This window comes from Varroa destructor, unplaced genomic scaffold (genome assembly GCF_002443255.2).
Source record: "Varroa destructor unplaced genomic scaffold, Vdes_3.0 BEIS01000004.1, whole genome shotgun sequence".
NCBI classification, from domain to species: domain Eukaryota; kingdom Metazoa; phylum Arthropoda; class Arachnida; order Mesostigmata; family Varroidae; genus Varroa; species Varroa destructor.
Window position 1 is genome coordinate 20829652 of NW_019211457.1, and position 14422 is coordinate 20844073.

The 14422-nt window shown below is 36.9% G+C and overlaps 1 protein-coding gene across 6 annotated transcripts in view; it reads right to left on the reverse strand.

Moving 5' to 3' along the window:
* Positions 1 to 1292: 1292 nt before the first annotated feature.
* The window catches only part of SWIP (strumpellin and WASH-interacting protein), a 29368-nt gene continuing 16238 nt past the window's right edge, over positions 1293 to 14422 (reverse strand). For 5 of the 6 annotated variants that reach the window (XM_022801705.2, XM_086988525.1, XM_022801706.2 and 2 more), the window contains 10 exons: positions 12307 to 12378; positions 10358 to 10563; positions 9312 to 9470; positions 7463 to 7534; positions 6833 to 6982; positions 6401 to 6545; positions 5245 to 5388; positions 4944 to 5051; positions 4608 to 4733; positions 1293 to 1859 (listed from right to left, as the gene is read on the reverse strand). In XM_022801705.2, the coding sequence (XP_022657440.1) occupies positions 1701 to 1859; positions 4608 to 4733; positions 4944 to 5051; positions 5245 to 5388; positions 6401 to 6545; positions 6833 to 6982; positions 7463 to 7534; positions 9312 to 9470; positions 10358 to 10563; positions 12307 to 12378 (1341 nt within the window). In that variant the 3' untranslated portion in view covers positions 1293 to 1700. The remainder of the gene's footprint in view (positions 1860 to 4607; positions 4734 to 4943; positions 5052 to 5244; positions 5389 to 6400; positions 6546 to 6832; positions 6983 to 7462; positions 7535 to 9311; positions 9471 to 10357; positions 10564 to 12306; positions 12379 to 14422) is intronic. The other variant, XM_022801707.2, reaches the window with a different exon arrangement.

The following is a 14422-nucleotide window of genomic DNA, read 5'->3' on the forward strand; positions in this document are numbered from 1 at the left end:
TCTCATACACTTCGGTAAGGCTGAAACTCCCGTGTAAGGAATACTATTGCTATCAATCTTTAAATATAGAATAAACTCACAATGGCTTGTGTAAGATAATTATTCCATAAAAGATTGCACATAAGACAGCTTTAGGAACGATCGCACAAAGATCTGGCTTTATCAGATTCGACCCACCTTAATAGCTCAGGTAGTCGGAAAGGTTTAATAGCGCCTGACTGTATTGCCAAACCTGCAGAAATGCTACCCACCCTAAAATTCCTGGCTAAAGCTTTCAAGGCAGTGTGCCGGATCACAATTTGTAAGCAAGAAAATGCCTCAAAAAGTATATTCTCCTAATGGAGGCCAAGAGTCAACCTAAAATAGCTCCCTTATCGTTAAAAAGAGCCTATCGCGTACGTTCTTTAACTCACGCAAAGTTGCAACGATTCCTTAGGTAGCGCCTTTTTGCTTAGCAGCCCGCGCTTAAAGCAAAAGTCCAATGTGGATGAAGTATTACAGTGCTATGGAGACCTCGCTTTAATAAAGGTGGGAGACCGGCCAGGCGCAGAACAAGCTCCCGAAAAATGGTACTGTACTAGCGCCTTGGCGGGCTGCATCATTGAATGAACATGTCCGTGCTGGCATTATACTGTTCGGAAGCCCTGTACTAGCTTTGGATGGACTACGTTAATAGAATCATCCATCATCTAACTAGTGTAGCTCCTTTCATACATAAATCACAATTCTTCTTCTCGTACCACCGAAAAGCCACCGATTAAGACGATCTTACTAGAAATGCGGAAAATCTGTATGAACTAGTGCTTATAATACAATCCTAAAAAATAGGGTAAGACATTTTTACAAAGTAGAGGCGAAGTCGCACAGACTAGTACAACATATATTAAACGGCCCAACCATAGCCCTATAGCTTAATTCACGGTAATTTTAGCACCCTTTCTTCACACTTAATGGCTTTTATGGGTGCAACCAATTTCGTGCGGATTAGTTAGAAGTATTGTGCTGCGCAGCGCCCCCTAGTGTCTCTAAGAGGCTTCAATATTGAGCCGACGGAATGTACAGTATTTCGCAAATAGCTAAGTTAGTACTTTACTAACAGTGCGATCTTATGATGCATACAGATCAGTTGTATCTCACACCTTTAGTCGCTGTATCTGAAGCACTTACCAACACACCAGAAATTAATAAATTCTCGCGATTGAATATTATTATATATTTTCAGTATTGTGTTCCATTTGTCTGTTAACTATGTTAATATATGTGGCAATCTTTACTACATAAAACGAATGATCTATAATCTAATTTGACTTTATTAATGCTATATTATACTGCGTATATATCTGCCGTGTGTAGCCAACACAAGTAAGCATACTTTCATAAAAAAAAAACAGTCTGTTATACCATACGACATCACTAAGAAAACTGAATCGCGTTGTTAGCATGCACCATTATCACGGTATAGAAATTCATTCGGTGTCAGGCATGCCGGAAAAAAGTTTGTCCTGGACAAGAAGAACTTTGTTGACTCACGGAAGCTATAGGAATTTTCGCGAAATCTCTTCGCACGGTAAGCCTGAATCGTTAATATTTGTCTACTGATATATATTTCGCGGTTCAGGATGCTTAGCTTGAATCGCTGCCAAAACGCATTTATTTCTGGCTCATCCTGATGTAGTTAAATTACTACGATTTTGCACGAGTTAATTGATTTTAAAGAAAATTCTTGCTGACGTAAATAAATAACTAAGTAATCTAAATTCTTTACGGTACGCATCAATTCGTTTGTTTGTCAAACTCGTCGTTTGCGCTAGTTTCTCATCTCCAGCTCCTGTCGATGCGGCTTGACTCGCTGACAATTCCTGAAACCGATGTCAATTAGATCCAGTAGCAACAACTATTAGATTGTTAAGTAACTAAAAGAAACTGCATAAGAATGCTTTCGTGTCTCTTCTTAACGGGAATAATAAAAGCTCGGTAATAAGTAGTCAAATCTTTAAGTGGTTTTTTCGACAAAGTATTCATTTCAATGGCAAGCTCCTTTATAACAAGCGAAACTTAATAATGAAAGCAATGTCTTTAGAAAAACCCTTCCAGGGCCGCAGAAAGCACTAAACATTTTGCCATAATATCACATAAGGATTAGCTTTAGGATAGAAATACCAAAATAACTATTGTAAGGAAGACTTATTTTGCTACAGATCTGAAATCAAAACAAAAGTTGGTTATAATAATTCTATTACTCTCATTACGAGTGACGGTTAGTATGGAAAGGTCTATTGTTAAGCTAGTCTGGCTCTTTTTCTATTCTGCAACGATTTTTGGAAGATTAAAATATATAAGATGTAAAGTACGCAAAACACTAGAGCATATTTTAATGCAAAACTATGAGCTTTAAGTTACTGTGAAGACAAATTAATTTTCTCCACTATAGCGGTGCAGTTACGGCTTCTTTCAGCAGAAGCCTAAATGATACATTGACAACATTACTAGCTTTGTTTTCCATTAGGAACGCTGGGGAGAATTTATTGAAGTTGCTTGAACGAGTACAATTACCAATTTTCTTCGAGATGCGGTTCCGTGACATCAAAATTCTTACTGCAAATTTTTGCGCACTCTTGAAGTTCAAATATAGGAAGATCCTTGAGTATGCATATATATGATTTCAGATCCTTTAGTTATTGATGATTTTTTTACTTTTAGTTGGCGCATAGATTTGGTAAACCTCTGGTTGACAAAATCAAATACCGGTAGTCCGTGTTTCTTCAACAACATATACTTTATGACCGGCGTGAATAACAGGAAACATTTACAGTAAAGTTTTTTCAATTTCCTTAAACCCAAAAGTTAAAATGTTTTCGCCAAGGGTTGGTCGAAGAGTGAATATTTTTATCTCGAAGCGTTCAAGTCGGTGTGAAGTACACAAAAAAGGAAATATGTCTCTTTTATTTCTTTTTAGGAGAAAATGTATATGTTTTTTAGGATCAACAGAGAGGTGATTCTTAAGACATCGATTTTTGTCATTATGCAAGTACACTGTGGTCTATATACAGAGCAGGGCATTCAAATTTGGTCAAACCTTTGGGGCTTGTTTTACGTGCCGTGCGTTCATCAGTCATTTTTGGTAACAGAAGAAAGTCAGTTTTCTGTAGGACAAAATGACAAACTCGTCATCGTGGAAAACAGTACATCGCCTTCAGAATTTGAACAAAGATGGCACAGTGTCTTCACACGAGACAAATTTCATTAATATTTCAAATTTATTTATAAATTCAAATAAAAAAATAATTTCGAAATTGACAATCTAGATAATTGTCCAGTCGAGGCCCATTGAAAGATTCTCAATTGGCTTATTTTTAAGAGGGTCGAAAATGTATAAAAGTGACGCAAGACACTATTTTCAATACACTTAAACCCTTTATAGAGGCATAAACGACCTTTTCAGAGAGAGGAATATCTATTGTTAAATGGGTTGCAGCGTGGAGTTTTTTTGGGACCTTTTACACCTTTTGGCCATTTCAAGCCCTAGCACTTTTGGGACTTCCAGTTTAAAAATTCAACTTTACTAATAATTTCCTGCGTGTGAAGTACTTGAGCCGCATTGTAACAAACCTACACCTATCAATATGATTTGACCCACGGTTACCATTAAAAACTTATTTTGCGGATTAAAAAAAATTAATTGAAATTGATTAGTAAGTGGTTTAGGTGCCGGGTTGAAGCTGCTGCCGCGGTGAATAGCGATTATAATGAATAAGCATCAAAGTCAAGAATGGCCCTTTTAGTACACGCATAAAATATCGTCGACATACTTGTTTTGGTTTAGATACAGTACTACAAACAATTCATTAGCAACCGTCCTGACTTATACTCGACATTCTATACATAGTCCACATTTCCTTCTATGTAGCAGACATAAATGAGAATGGCAAACTTGATCGAACGTGACATTTGTCTCGCAATCGCAGTAAGAGCAACAAACTCCTGCCTAAATATAACTCTTTATTATCATATAAACTACTATGTAACCGCGCATCACGCATTTACAGAATCGTATCTGCCATGGCGGAACATCAGACAACTAAACAGAAACCCTGTTTATATTATATTTACCGTCTGTAAATGGCGAGCAGATGGTTAAGCACTATAATATTCTATGAGTACTGTTATCTCTCAATAAAATATGCCAATATTAGATAAACTTTATGGACACAGAAATGAAGCATCGAAAACATATGAAATATTTATAAGCAACTCATTAATAGGCAATGCTTGATCGGTATTTTGCATTCATTAAATTTCATTTAAGCCCGATTCGAACTTTTTTAGGGCTCTTACCGACAGCAAAAAAATGTGGCTCATCATGTTATATTTTACTTTGTGCGAATTATTAGTCAACTTATCCTTTCACCGCACATCGCCTAGCCATTAGTGATAGACATATATATTGATCAAGGCAAGTTTATGTAGTATATTGTATAAATTTAACCGTTTATAAATTTTTTGTAATAATAATATATAAATAAAATAATCTGCGATTAGCTGCCACGTTTAATCATAGACTTAGCTGCAAACGAATACGATGTTCGATAAATCGGATATTAGAATACCTTTCTGTATTTTTCCTCAACGGCCTGGAACCAATGAAGTCCATCGAAATCACCGAACTGACGCGTTAGTCTAAGAGTGAACGCAACGCCAATAGCAAAACCATCATCTGTCAACAGCGCATCGTTCTGCAATATTAATCGCTTACAATGTTATTTACTAGACGGATGGCCACGTGTTAAGAGTGAAAATTTAATGGCATTTAAAATGACGCATGCGCTAGCAATATCATTTCTTGCATAACACAGTTTCTGCTAGTTTATTCCACATATTAACATACGAAATGCGTATTATGCATGACTTTTAGGAGACTAAATTATGTGACTACTGACTATCACCTTATTTTTACGGTTGACCCTCTCACGACCCTGAATAAGGTGCTCAACAAAAGATAGTGTTAACGATGGAATTAATATATAGAAATGACGTAGGTGAGAGTTGTTCTCCTGTAACAGAGTCGAATGCGATATAAAATAATTACTATATTGTTGTCGTAAATACAGCATAACGGAAAAGCGTTGCTAGCAATGCCTTATTCACAGGCTACATTATAGAACAAAGCTTCTGCTAAAAATCTTTAAGGAAACGTATAATTTACATAAAACTGCTAAAAATTCAAAAACCTGTAAATCATAATACCTCGCAGAAGGGACCCTCAAAGGCTTCAACCAGAAGTCGCAGGTGATCAGGAACTCTTCCAACATTATTAGCCCCCCCATCCACGCCTTGTCGATTTAAGAGGCCCGCCACTGTTGTGTCAACCTGATCGGCTGCTGCTGATACCTGAGAAATTTAATACATAACATGAAACTGCATTTTTTACATTTCTATACTTTTTAGCTAAGTGTTATCATTAAATAGGTATAAAATTTTCGCTTGCTTTTTGGCAAAAAACAGCCTCGAACTGCATTCACTGGTTCTGATGTACTTTCAAGGTTCACGAAGTAAAACCTACTTTGAATATCCAGTAAGTCTCCTTAATACTACATATGTCATCCGATAACGTCTGCTTCCTTCAGTATAATTATATGTAATTACAATTTATTTAATTTTACTTTACAATTGTAGTAATAGAACTAATTTAAGTTTACAATTAAATAAAATTTACAAACATTTGGGGAGCTGTGGATAATCAATAACGCCACAATAAAACGCCTAAATAAATAAATAGCGTGTTCAAGAACACCTACGCGTTTCAAAAATCGTTATTTCCAAACGTTTTTTTTACAACTGTTAGCATATTTATTTTACATACTTACCTCTGCTACAACTGCAAGCCGATTTGTTTTGCTCCGAGAAAAACATGTATATTTCTTAAATAGTCATTTTAATGCTTAATAATGAAATCACAGCAATAATATTTACCCTATTTTTTCCAGCTTGCAGATAAATAGAAAGTGGCTTACACCATACAGGGAAGAAAGTTCACCGAGTGAACATTTTACTATATAAAAAAGTATTTTGATGGTTGGTTTTGGTATATCAGGAAAAAAGAGTTAATGTGGAAGATAGGTCTGAACAAATTTATACATTTTGATTTTAGAATTCTTTGATTTACTTTTCCGGCTTTGGTGATCACTATATTTTTTAAACATAATCAAGAACGACTCTCAAAGTGCTTATATGTAGGAGATTATGGTAGTATCTAGTGGTTCTTATAAGGCACGAGACCAAATTAACCGATGACTTCGTGCCACATCTTCACATACTGCATATCAACGTACGATTTTTTTCCATATCGTGGTCACGTCGCGTCTTCACAACATAAATATATTTAAAGATACAATTATCTTACATCTTTGCTGTCTTTCCATTGCGTCTTTTTGAGCAGTTCAACAAATGTTGCTGCCTTGCCATCCGGCAGTAAGGCGTTGGCCCTTGCAGCATGTTCAAGAACACCTGCGCGTAGCATACGCACGTAGCCCATCGCGTTTCCAATACTGCAACATTAGTACAATATGTCGACTAGTTATGCATACTAGCCAAGCAAGGCAAAAAGTCCTCAAAATTTGTGTTCTCTACGTTCACACTCAACTGTTGAACTCTTCGACCAAGGCTATAAAAAAACTTCTAAATTACACTTAATGCTTTTACACAACAATTCTAAACGTAACTTTTTCACCTAAAGTGCCTTGTAGGTCAAAAGTTTACTACTGATGGACCACTAGTGGGCTATTTTAGCAGCATTCAAAATAAACATAATGTGCCATTGCTAAATTTTTTGTACCACGTAAGGAGATGTCGAAGCACATCCAAACGAGTGTGACCCTCCGAAGTGACCCCTAGCTCTCGGATAGATTTACAGATCTTCTCAGCTCGATCGAATGGATATTTTTGTTGTAGAGCATCCTTGTGATCGCGAAAATGTGCGATATCACTGTGAAAAAATATACATAAGTATAAGAAAGTGGAACGTATGGCTTGATGAATATATAACTTTTAAGTGCAGCGTGTACGAAAGAAATGCGTTCTTGCGTTTCCTGTAACGATGTGTAAGCATAAGGTTAATGAAATATAACATATAATGATATCTTAGGAGTAACATCTAACAATAATTTTGTAATGCTGGACAAGTTAAAAAGTAGGTCTTGTGTCGCTACAATACTAACTGTGTATATTTAATATGTAACCCCAAAACACTGCTTTTGAAACATCAAATCTATAACATCTTGCAGAAAAATATGAATTTCACTTCACCTTTCTTTTGCTTGCTTATGCAATAAGCAAAATGTATAGTATTATTAGTATCACTATTGTGATATGTTGCTGTAGTTAAGGCGTGTTGATTTAATTTTTAATCTCTAAAAAACCTTAAGACCCCATTTAAATAAACAAAAATCAAGAGATAATAGCCTACCTGAGGAGCCTCGACTTAATTTGCTCATCAAACAGGAATTGCGAAAGTGCCGTAAACTGGACCTTCAAGTACCTGCAAAAAGCATTTTTTGCAAAGCGATTTTATGTGGCCTAACAACATTCTGCTAAACTCACTTGATTATTTTGGATAATTATTGCTATTATTGTTGATTTTTGTTAATTGTGCGTTTTGTACATTATTAACAGCTCATAAATCATCTTTAGCTGCTGCTTATTAACATCAAGGAAATGGATGCGGCTCAATCTCAGAGGCTTGTACGGTTACTTTGGGGTGAATTGTATCTGTGTTACATACCTGTAAGTTTGTAGCAATTAATCAATTACGGCTGTATATTCATGTCATAGCAAGTACATAGTTTCTGACTGCATTGCTGGAGCTTTGAGGATTTCTAAGCAATAGAAAAGATCTAGAGACTTTGTTCAAAGCGTGAAGCGGCAACGCAGATCTTTAGACAGCAGTTGGGAGTGGGCCACTGCTGAAATCGTCGCGAGACGACTACGGATCACGATGTGCAATCCGAATGCTTCCTCAAAAACGAGCTTTTAGCACAATTTAATTGTGCAAAGTTCTTCGCTGTGAGATTCACCCACCAAGAAACACATATTTTATATGCTGTGAGTGAAAATGCATGTGATGGCTTTAGCCATAGAGATGCATAAATGCATAGAGAATTCGGCAAAGCACAGGGTGTCGGATGTTGCTGTCCCGTCTTCTCTTCTGAACTTCAGAGTGTTTATCTTGATCAGGTTTATTGTCAGTCCTAACTCCATGACTGTTTTGTGAAACCGTGGTAGAGTTTGCCATACCTGAAACCTGCTAGATCCGTATACACCTAAGTTGTCTACATACAGGACCACTTGTACTGGCTTTTTTGGCTCCCTTACTTGATCCAAAAGCTGCTTCATTGAAACAGAAAATACGAGTGGGCTCAGTTTGATCCACTAAGCTTCATACAGTTTCGTGAAGGTTCGGCCGTTCTGTCAACGATCGTTACCTCATTCTCCGGTAGAAAAAAGAAGTTGATTCCAGGCCGCTGGTTTCATAGCTAGGCACGTAAGGCGATAACACTATCCTCAACGAAGCACGGTGGATTACGGTTAATAAGCCTGGTGCATTATTTGTTATGATCATAAAACACGAAGATGTCGCTAGTAGTATGTTCTGACTCACTACTGTTCAGTGCATGACAAGGTATAGAATGGATTCGTGGTAGGTGGACGCGTTAACAGACTGCTTGCAGTACGGGTATACCTATGCAACCCAAGGTTTTCAAAGCAAAGGACACCAAGGTTGCTGCGCCTTCGTAGTTTCACCGGGCAATTCTCAGCACCTCCTTGGAGTTCAGCTCCACTGCCCAGTCTATAATCGTCTTCGCAAACGGCTGTAATAATTGAAAGTCTCGCATGCTGGGGTCGGTTATCTAGTCGTCACTGTTGCCAGCATCTGTTTCGCGAAATACTCGACTGGGTTACCTAAGGGCATTTTTTGAAGGGTGGCTCAGCTCGTTCTTATGGAATTAACCTGGCGAGTTAACTCGAAAATAGGTAGTACCTACACATCAAATAATCAACTTTTCCGAAAAACCCATCACCGTCCTAGTATGTTTGTCCTTTTTGTATTTCAGGCATTCGCGACAACCGGTCTGTATAAATATTGCTGTCTGCACCGCCATTTTTTATATAGGAACACTTCTTCAACTCTCAAGGCTCTCTGGTTTTCTTGAAACAGAAAGTTTGCAACGACAGGACACATGCATGGCATTAATAAGCTGGAAAAATGTGATCACTCAATGTGGATAAAAGTAACTAACTGAATGACTAACTCTCACCTGTATACAATATTCACAGTAGTATCTGTAATGCCGGGACCATGTGTTCGAATTGAGTTAGCAACGTGCCCAATGTTGATAGTCTGTAGGTGCTTGCTGGTACTCGCCCGTTCCACAAACGTTTGCGTGTTCATGTTGTACACGAAACGGCTCACAAACCTGTAGCGAACCAAATATTACGTATGCGTACAGTACATTACGTATCTCCTTAACATTGGCAGTCCACATGCAATATTAGATTTGAATACAAAACGTTAAATCCATAAATTTTATGGAAATGAAGGTCCCACACATAGGACAAGGCCCACAAATCAAACATTCTTATTTCGTTATAAAGAGCGCATCCGAATAGTGCTATGTCAACTGCCTTGACGCTGGACTATATCAGGAGCTATGCCTAATTAACGTAGAATGTACAGCGTGTTCAGAAAAGCCGCCTTGCAAAGTGTTCATAAAGAGGCAACCTTACGCAACGAAGTTTATTTTAGAGGAAATGATGAGTTATTTACTTCGAATACTAATTCATGATACATGATTGATATAATTGATATATTTTCTTTATAGACTGAATCTAAGTGTAAAAGGAAGTTCACACATTTTTAGCATAAGTAAAAAAAGACATTTTTGATAGTTGTGCTTATTCAATATAACTGCGATCCGTTTTGAGAATTGATCCGTGCCGGAAGTCCTCATGAATCAGCCTAGATGCTGTCGTCTGGGTTGTTCCAGAGATAGTCGTTAAACGGGCCACCAAAATCATCAAAAGTGCATTCTTGTTACTCTCTGTCAAGTTCTCAAGTCCCTTTAGCCTTGAACCCTCCGTGCACGATACGAGTTCGCGTGTAGGATCCTTCATATGTTCTAAGAAATGACTTACTAATTCACCTTTTATACAAAAAAATTAAAACAGGTACCAAGTTTTGGAACTAGTATCACAACAAATGAAATAACATTCAATATTTTTAATACAATAAAATTGAACTTATCTTTGTTTGTTTCCTTATATTTTCCCTATGTACCGTATAATATGTTATAGATGTACACACCCTTGAATATTTCGCATGACTGTGAGCACGTCAGGACCCTGATCGAGTGTTTCCGCTGGTAAATGTGATTCAATGGTCTCGGCGCCAAATTTGAGCTGCGCAATGGCACGCATCTCGTCATACGCTCGCCAGTCATGAAGAGCTACAGTTGTCAGGTTATAAAACATTCTTTCTAGATATGTTTCCACGGAGCGTTTCAGCCACAACTAAAAGAAATAAAAGTAGGCGTCATGTAAATGATAATACAGAAATTGAGACAACCTTGAGGTCGACTGTTTATAGAATGTATTAAAATTTGCAAATGTGATTTCTAATATTGTGCGTTAACAATCAATAAGTCCATTTATTCATCTTCGATTTTAGATGTTCGACAACACGATTCGACTATATATATATGTATGCACAACAAGCAAGCACAATGATGATGACATATCACAGAATTGTTGGTGGTTTAGCACGGTAGCAAATTACGTGAAATTTCAATATTATACAGATAAGTTCCAAGTATACGCATTTCAAGTATAGAGCTGACGAGACTGATCCGTAAGGCAGGCTTCACACCAAAAAGACTAAAAAAAGCTGGCTACATAGTATTTATCACAATTTTATTTACCATAACTTATTGATACGATATTTTCTGTAACTACAACCTTTATTCGGCTTATGAAAGCTTAACTATAAATAATTTGTAGGGCGATCTGTGGATTTGTAAAACAAGTGATAACACAATGGTCTGTCCGATTCGGCCCCGTCCTGCCATTATCTCTCATAGCCGTCGCGTTGTAAAGCTCGTCATCTATTCTCCCTACCTTCTCAGACACTCAAAGAAGGCGTCGGTTGTTGAAAGCTCAAAGTGAAGTCTTAGGTCCTTTCGTTAAGCGGGAAGTCAGCAAAGAAATACGCTAGCGCATTTTTTAGCGTACTATGAACGCACAGTGTACGTTCCAAAAGAGGGGCCTTCACACAAAATTCAGGATTTTCTACAGTTTCCGCCCCGCAGCTGGAGCTTCATTTAGGTTGAACAGTTAAAATGCCGTTACGAGAGAGCTACTTTGCGGTTTTAGTCGCGCATAATGTGACTAGGGTTTTTCTACTCTCTTCTGTGATATGATAAGCGGAACCACTATCGTTAAAGGTGTTACCGTTGACGTGTCGTTAGTATAATTTTGCAAGAAACAATGTCTCACCAGCCGCGATACTGCGTTTTTTCATGAATTTTACGGCTTCCGTTCAGCCAGGTAGATAGGTAGTGTCCAACTAACCAGGAATTGCTGCGCTTGAAATCTACTAGGGAGACAGATAACCGAGCTGCCTGTGCACAAAGTGACCTCGATTAAATTCTCTTGGTCCTTTACTGTCAAAAGAAATGCTTAGGTAAAATTGAGAGCAAAAGAGGGCTCAAATTGTCATTCTGAAAAAGATACGTTTTTTGAAAAAAGGGGTGACAGCTACAACGCTATCGATAGATCTTAGCTCCATAAAATCTCGCTAAAATAGGCCAGCTTCAAAAACATAATTTAAATTTTAAGCTGGTAGCATGCCAAAAGGCCAAAAATGTAAAAGCCAAAAAGTTTAGAAAGTTCAAAAGTTTAAAAAAAACTTGCTGCTAGGGCTTATTTAGACGGCCCAGTAAACGGTACACATTCTTCTTTTTTAAGCCCTTTTGCCTTATAGAAATGTGCTCTAAACTCCTCAGAAGCTGCATGGTGGTTGGCAATGACATGCATACATAATACGACAAGCATCTCCTTAAAACCTCACAGAGTTTATCTGAAACATTTTTTTTATTACATATGGGGACCTCCTAAGCCTGCTGATATAATATAGATAAAATAGAGATAAAATAGACTTCCAAGATTTAGAACGAAATTTCACTTATTTACAATTGACATTCTTACTGTATACGACAAATCGGTTAAAAAAACAGTAACATACAAACTTCTTCTTACTTTTTCTGATGGTAGAGTAATTGATTCTAGCTGTAGAAGTCTTTTGAACTGCGTATGTGGTTGTGGTCGAGTCTGAAAAGTAGCAGAAGTTACCAGATAAAAATGCGAGTAAATGAAGAACTCCTAATCATAATGTGTTTAAAATACGTGATTCAAAGTATGTTTCTCACGCTGAGCAATCAATAACTATAACAAGCCTGAGAAATATTATACATACATTTACAAAAAAAAGAACATTGTTTTATGCTTTTTAGATACATTCTGTTTAGATCTTATTAGGCCTCAGAATTTCAAATAATTTTGATTAAGCTTTTCCAATGCAACTTTGGAACTCCAATATGTTATTCACCACTGTATATTGAATGTCTCTAAAAACGACATTATGTTATTATTTTGACATTGGGTTAAACTCGCGTGAACACGTTCATGTGAAGGGGTCTCTTCTGTCACTATTCTAACTATTGTTATGTTAACTAATTCAAAATAATTAGTAATACTGAATCAAATAATAAAAAAAATTGCGTGTTTTTTCAATCATCATGCGTGCTTCTAATTTTAAGGCGAAATTACTGAAATATATTTATGGCAGGATACCTGGAAGCATCCGCTCGGAGTTATAACTCTGCTTTCTCGTACGAGATTGCCCACACGCCACTAAGGCTAGTAAAACGCGAAAGTAAGTTTTAGTTTTTGGAAAGCAATAACATAGTTTTTTCGACAATAATATAACCTCAGAAACAAAAAAATCTTTAAACTAGTTAATTGGGCGATTCATTATCACCAAACCATTACCAAGTGGTCGAAGTAGAGTGTTAACCATAGAGCTCAATATTGACGAAAAAGACACGAGTTTTGAAGGAACTTTTTAATTCGAATTTATGGTATAGAGCTCAAGACATAAGACCAACTGGTTTAGCATATTTTGATGATACGGCACGTGTCTACGTTGAGGTTTGAGAACCAATTGCTTAGGTTACGCAATCCATTAGGTAGAACCCTGATATCATTCGATATAATAAGTCTTGGTTTCTTTTATAAAGACATATGGAAAACCCAGTCAGCGGCATTGTCCTTGATTCCTTTTAATTCCTGCTTGTGATAATCATTTCCATTAAGATGTTATTAATTGGCTACAAGTATTTAATGTTTTCGAAAACGTAAGCTAGCGGCTTCCTGATAGTAATCGAAAGTTGAATTACCTTTAGTGTTTGCTATTTCGAGCATTTGTTATGATATCATCAAATAGCAAAACACTGAGTTATATTATTATCGATTATGAAGAAAAATTGATGTGTTCTACCTCTCTTCAACTGAAACTCATATTAGCAGTTCGCTAACCACATTAGCGTTTAAATGGTCTATACGAAACAGCCGACCCTTGGTCTCACAGGAATATACTCTCCGGTCTTCGATAACAGTCGAAACTGTTCAAAAATTTTTTTCATTTGGAAGACAAACAGAATTCATTCGCAATATTTATTATTTGCGTTGTTACTACTATATATTTGGAAAATTGACGGAAGAGCAGACTCTCCTCTACAAGAGCACGTTTTTTTGTCTCAGTCCGGGCAGAAGTTCTTGCACGCTTGTATATTTCTTTAGATGACATCTGGTATGGCATTATTAAACAAATTTCAACTTTCGTTAGTGTGCGTGTGTTTTACTGAATTACATCAACCATTATAATTCAGATCTTGAAAGATCCCTTTGATCTCGGAAGAGAGAGACTGATCTCGAAAAACCCTATATACTTATCAAAAGGATTTTATCAAAAGAATTGAATGTTCCTTCATCACATATATTTAGTAGGGAACAAAGCAGATAATTATCTGACAGACCCAGATGAAAACTGCATGGTGGCCAAGAATATCCTGGCCGAAATCCCGCGTATTTTTTGTGGGAACAAGGAAGTATATACAAAAAAATTTTGCCTCTTGTGAATGATCCTATTTTTTTTTTTATCAATCAATGCTATCTTCTTTTGAGTCGAAATGTTTTCGCTTCTCTCGCTTTTTACGGTCTCGACCTCAATGATAACTTCTTTGAGCGGAAGTAATTTACGTCGGATTATATTATTTTAAGCGGAGTTAACTCAGAGCAGGCTAATTCAATTTTC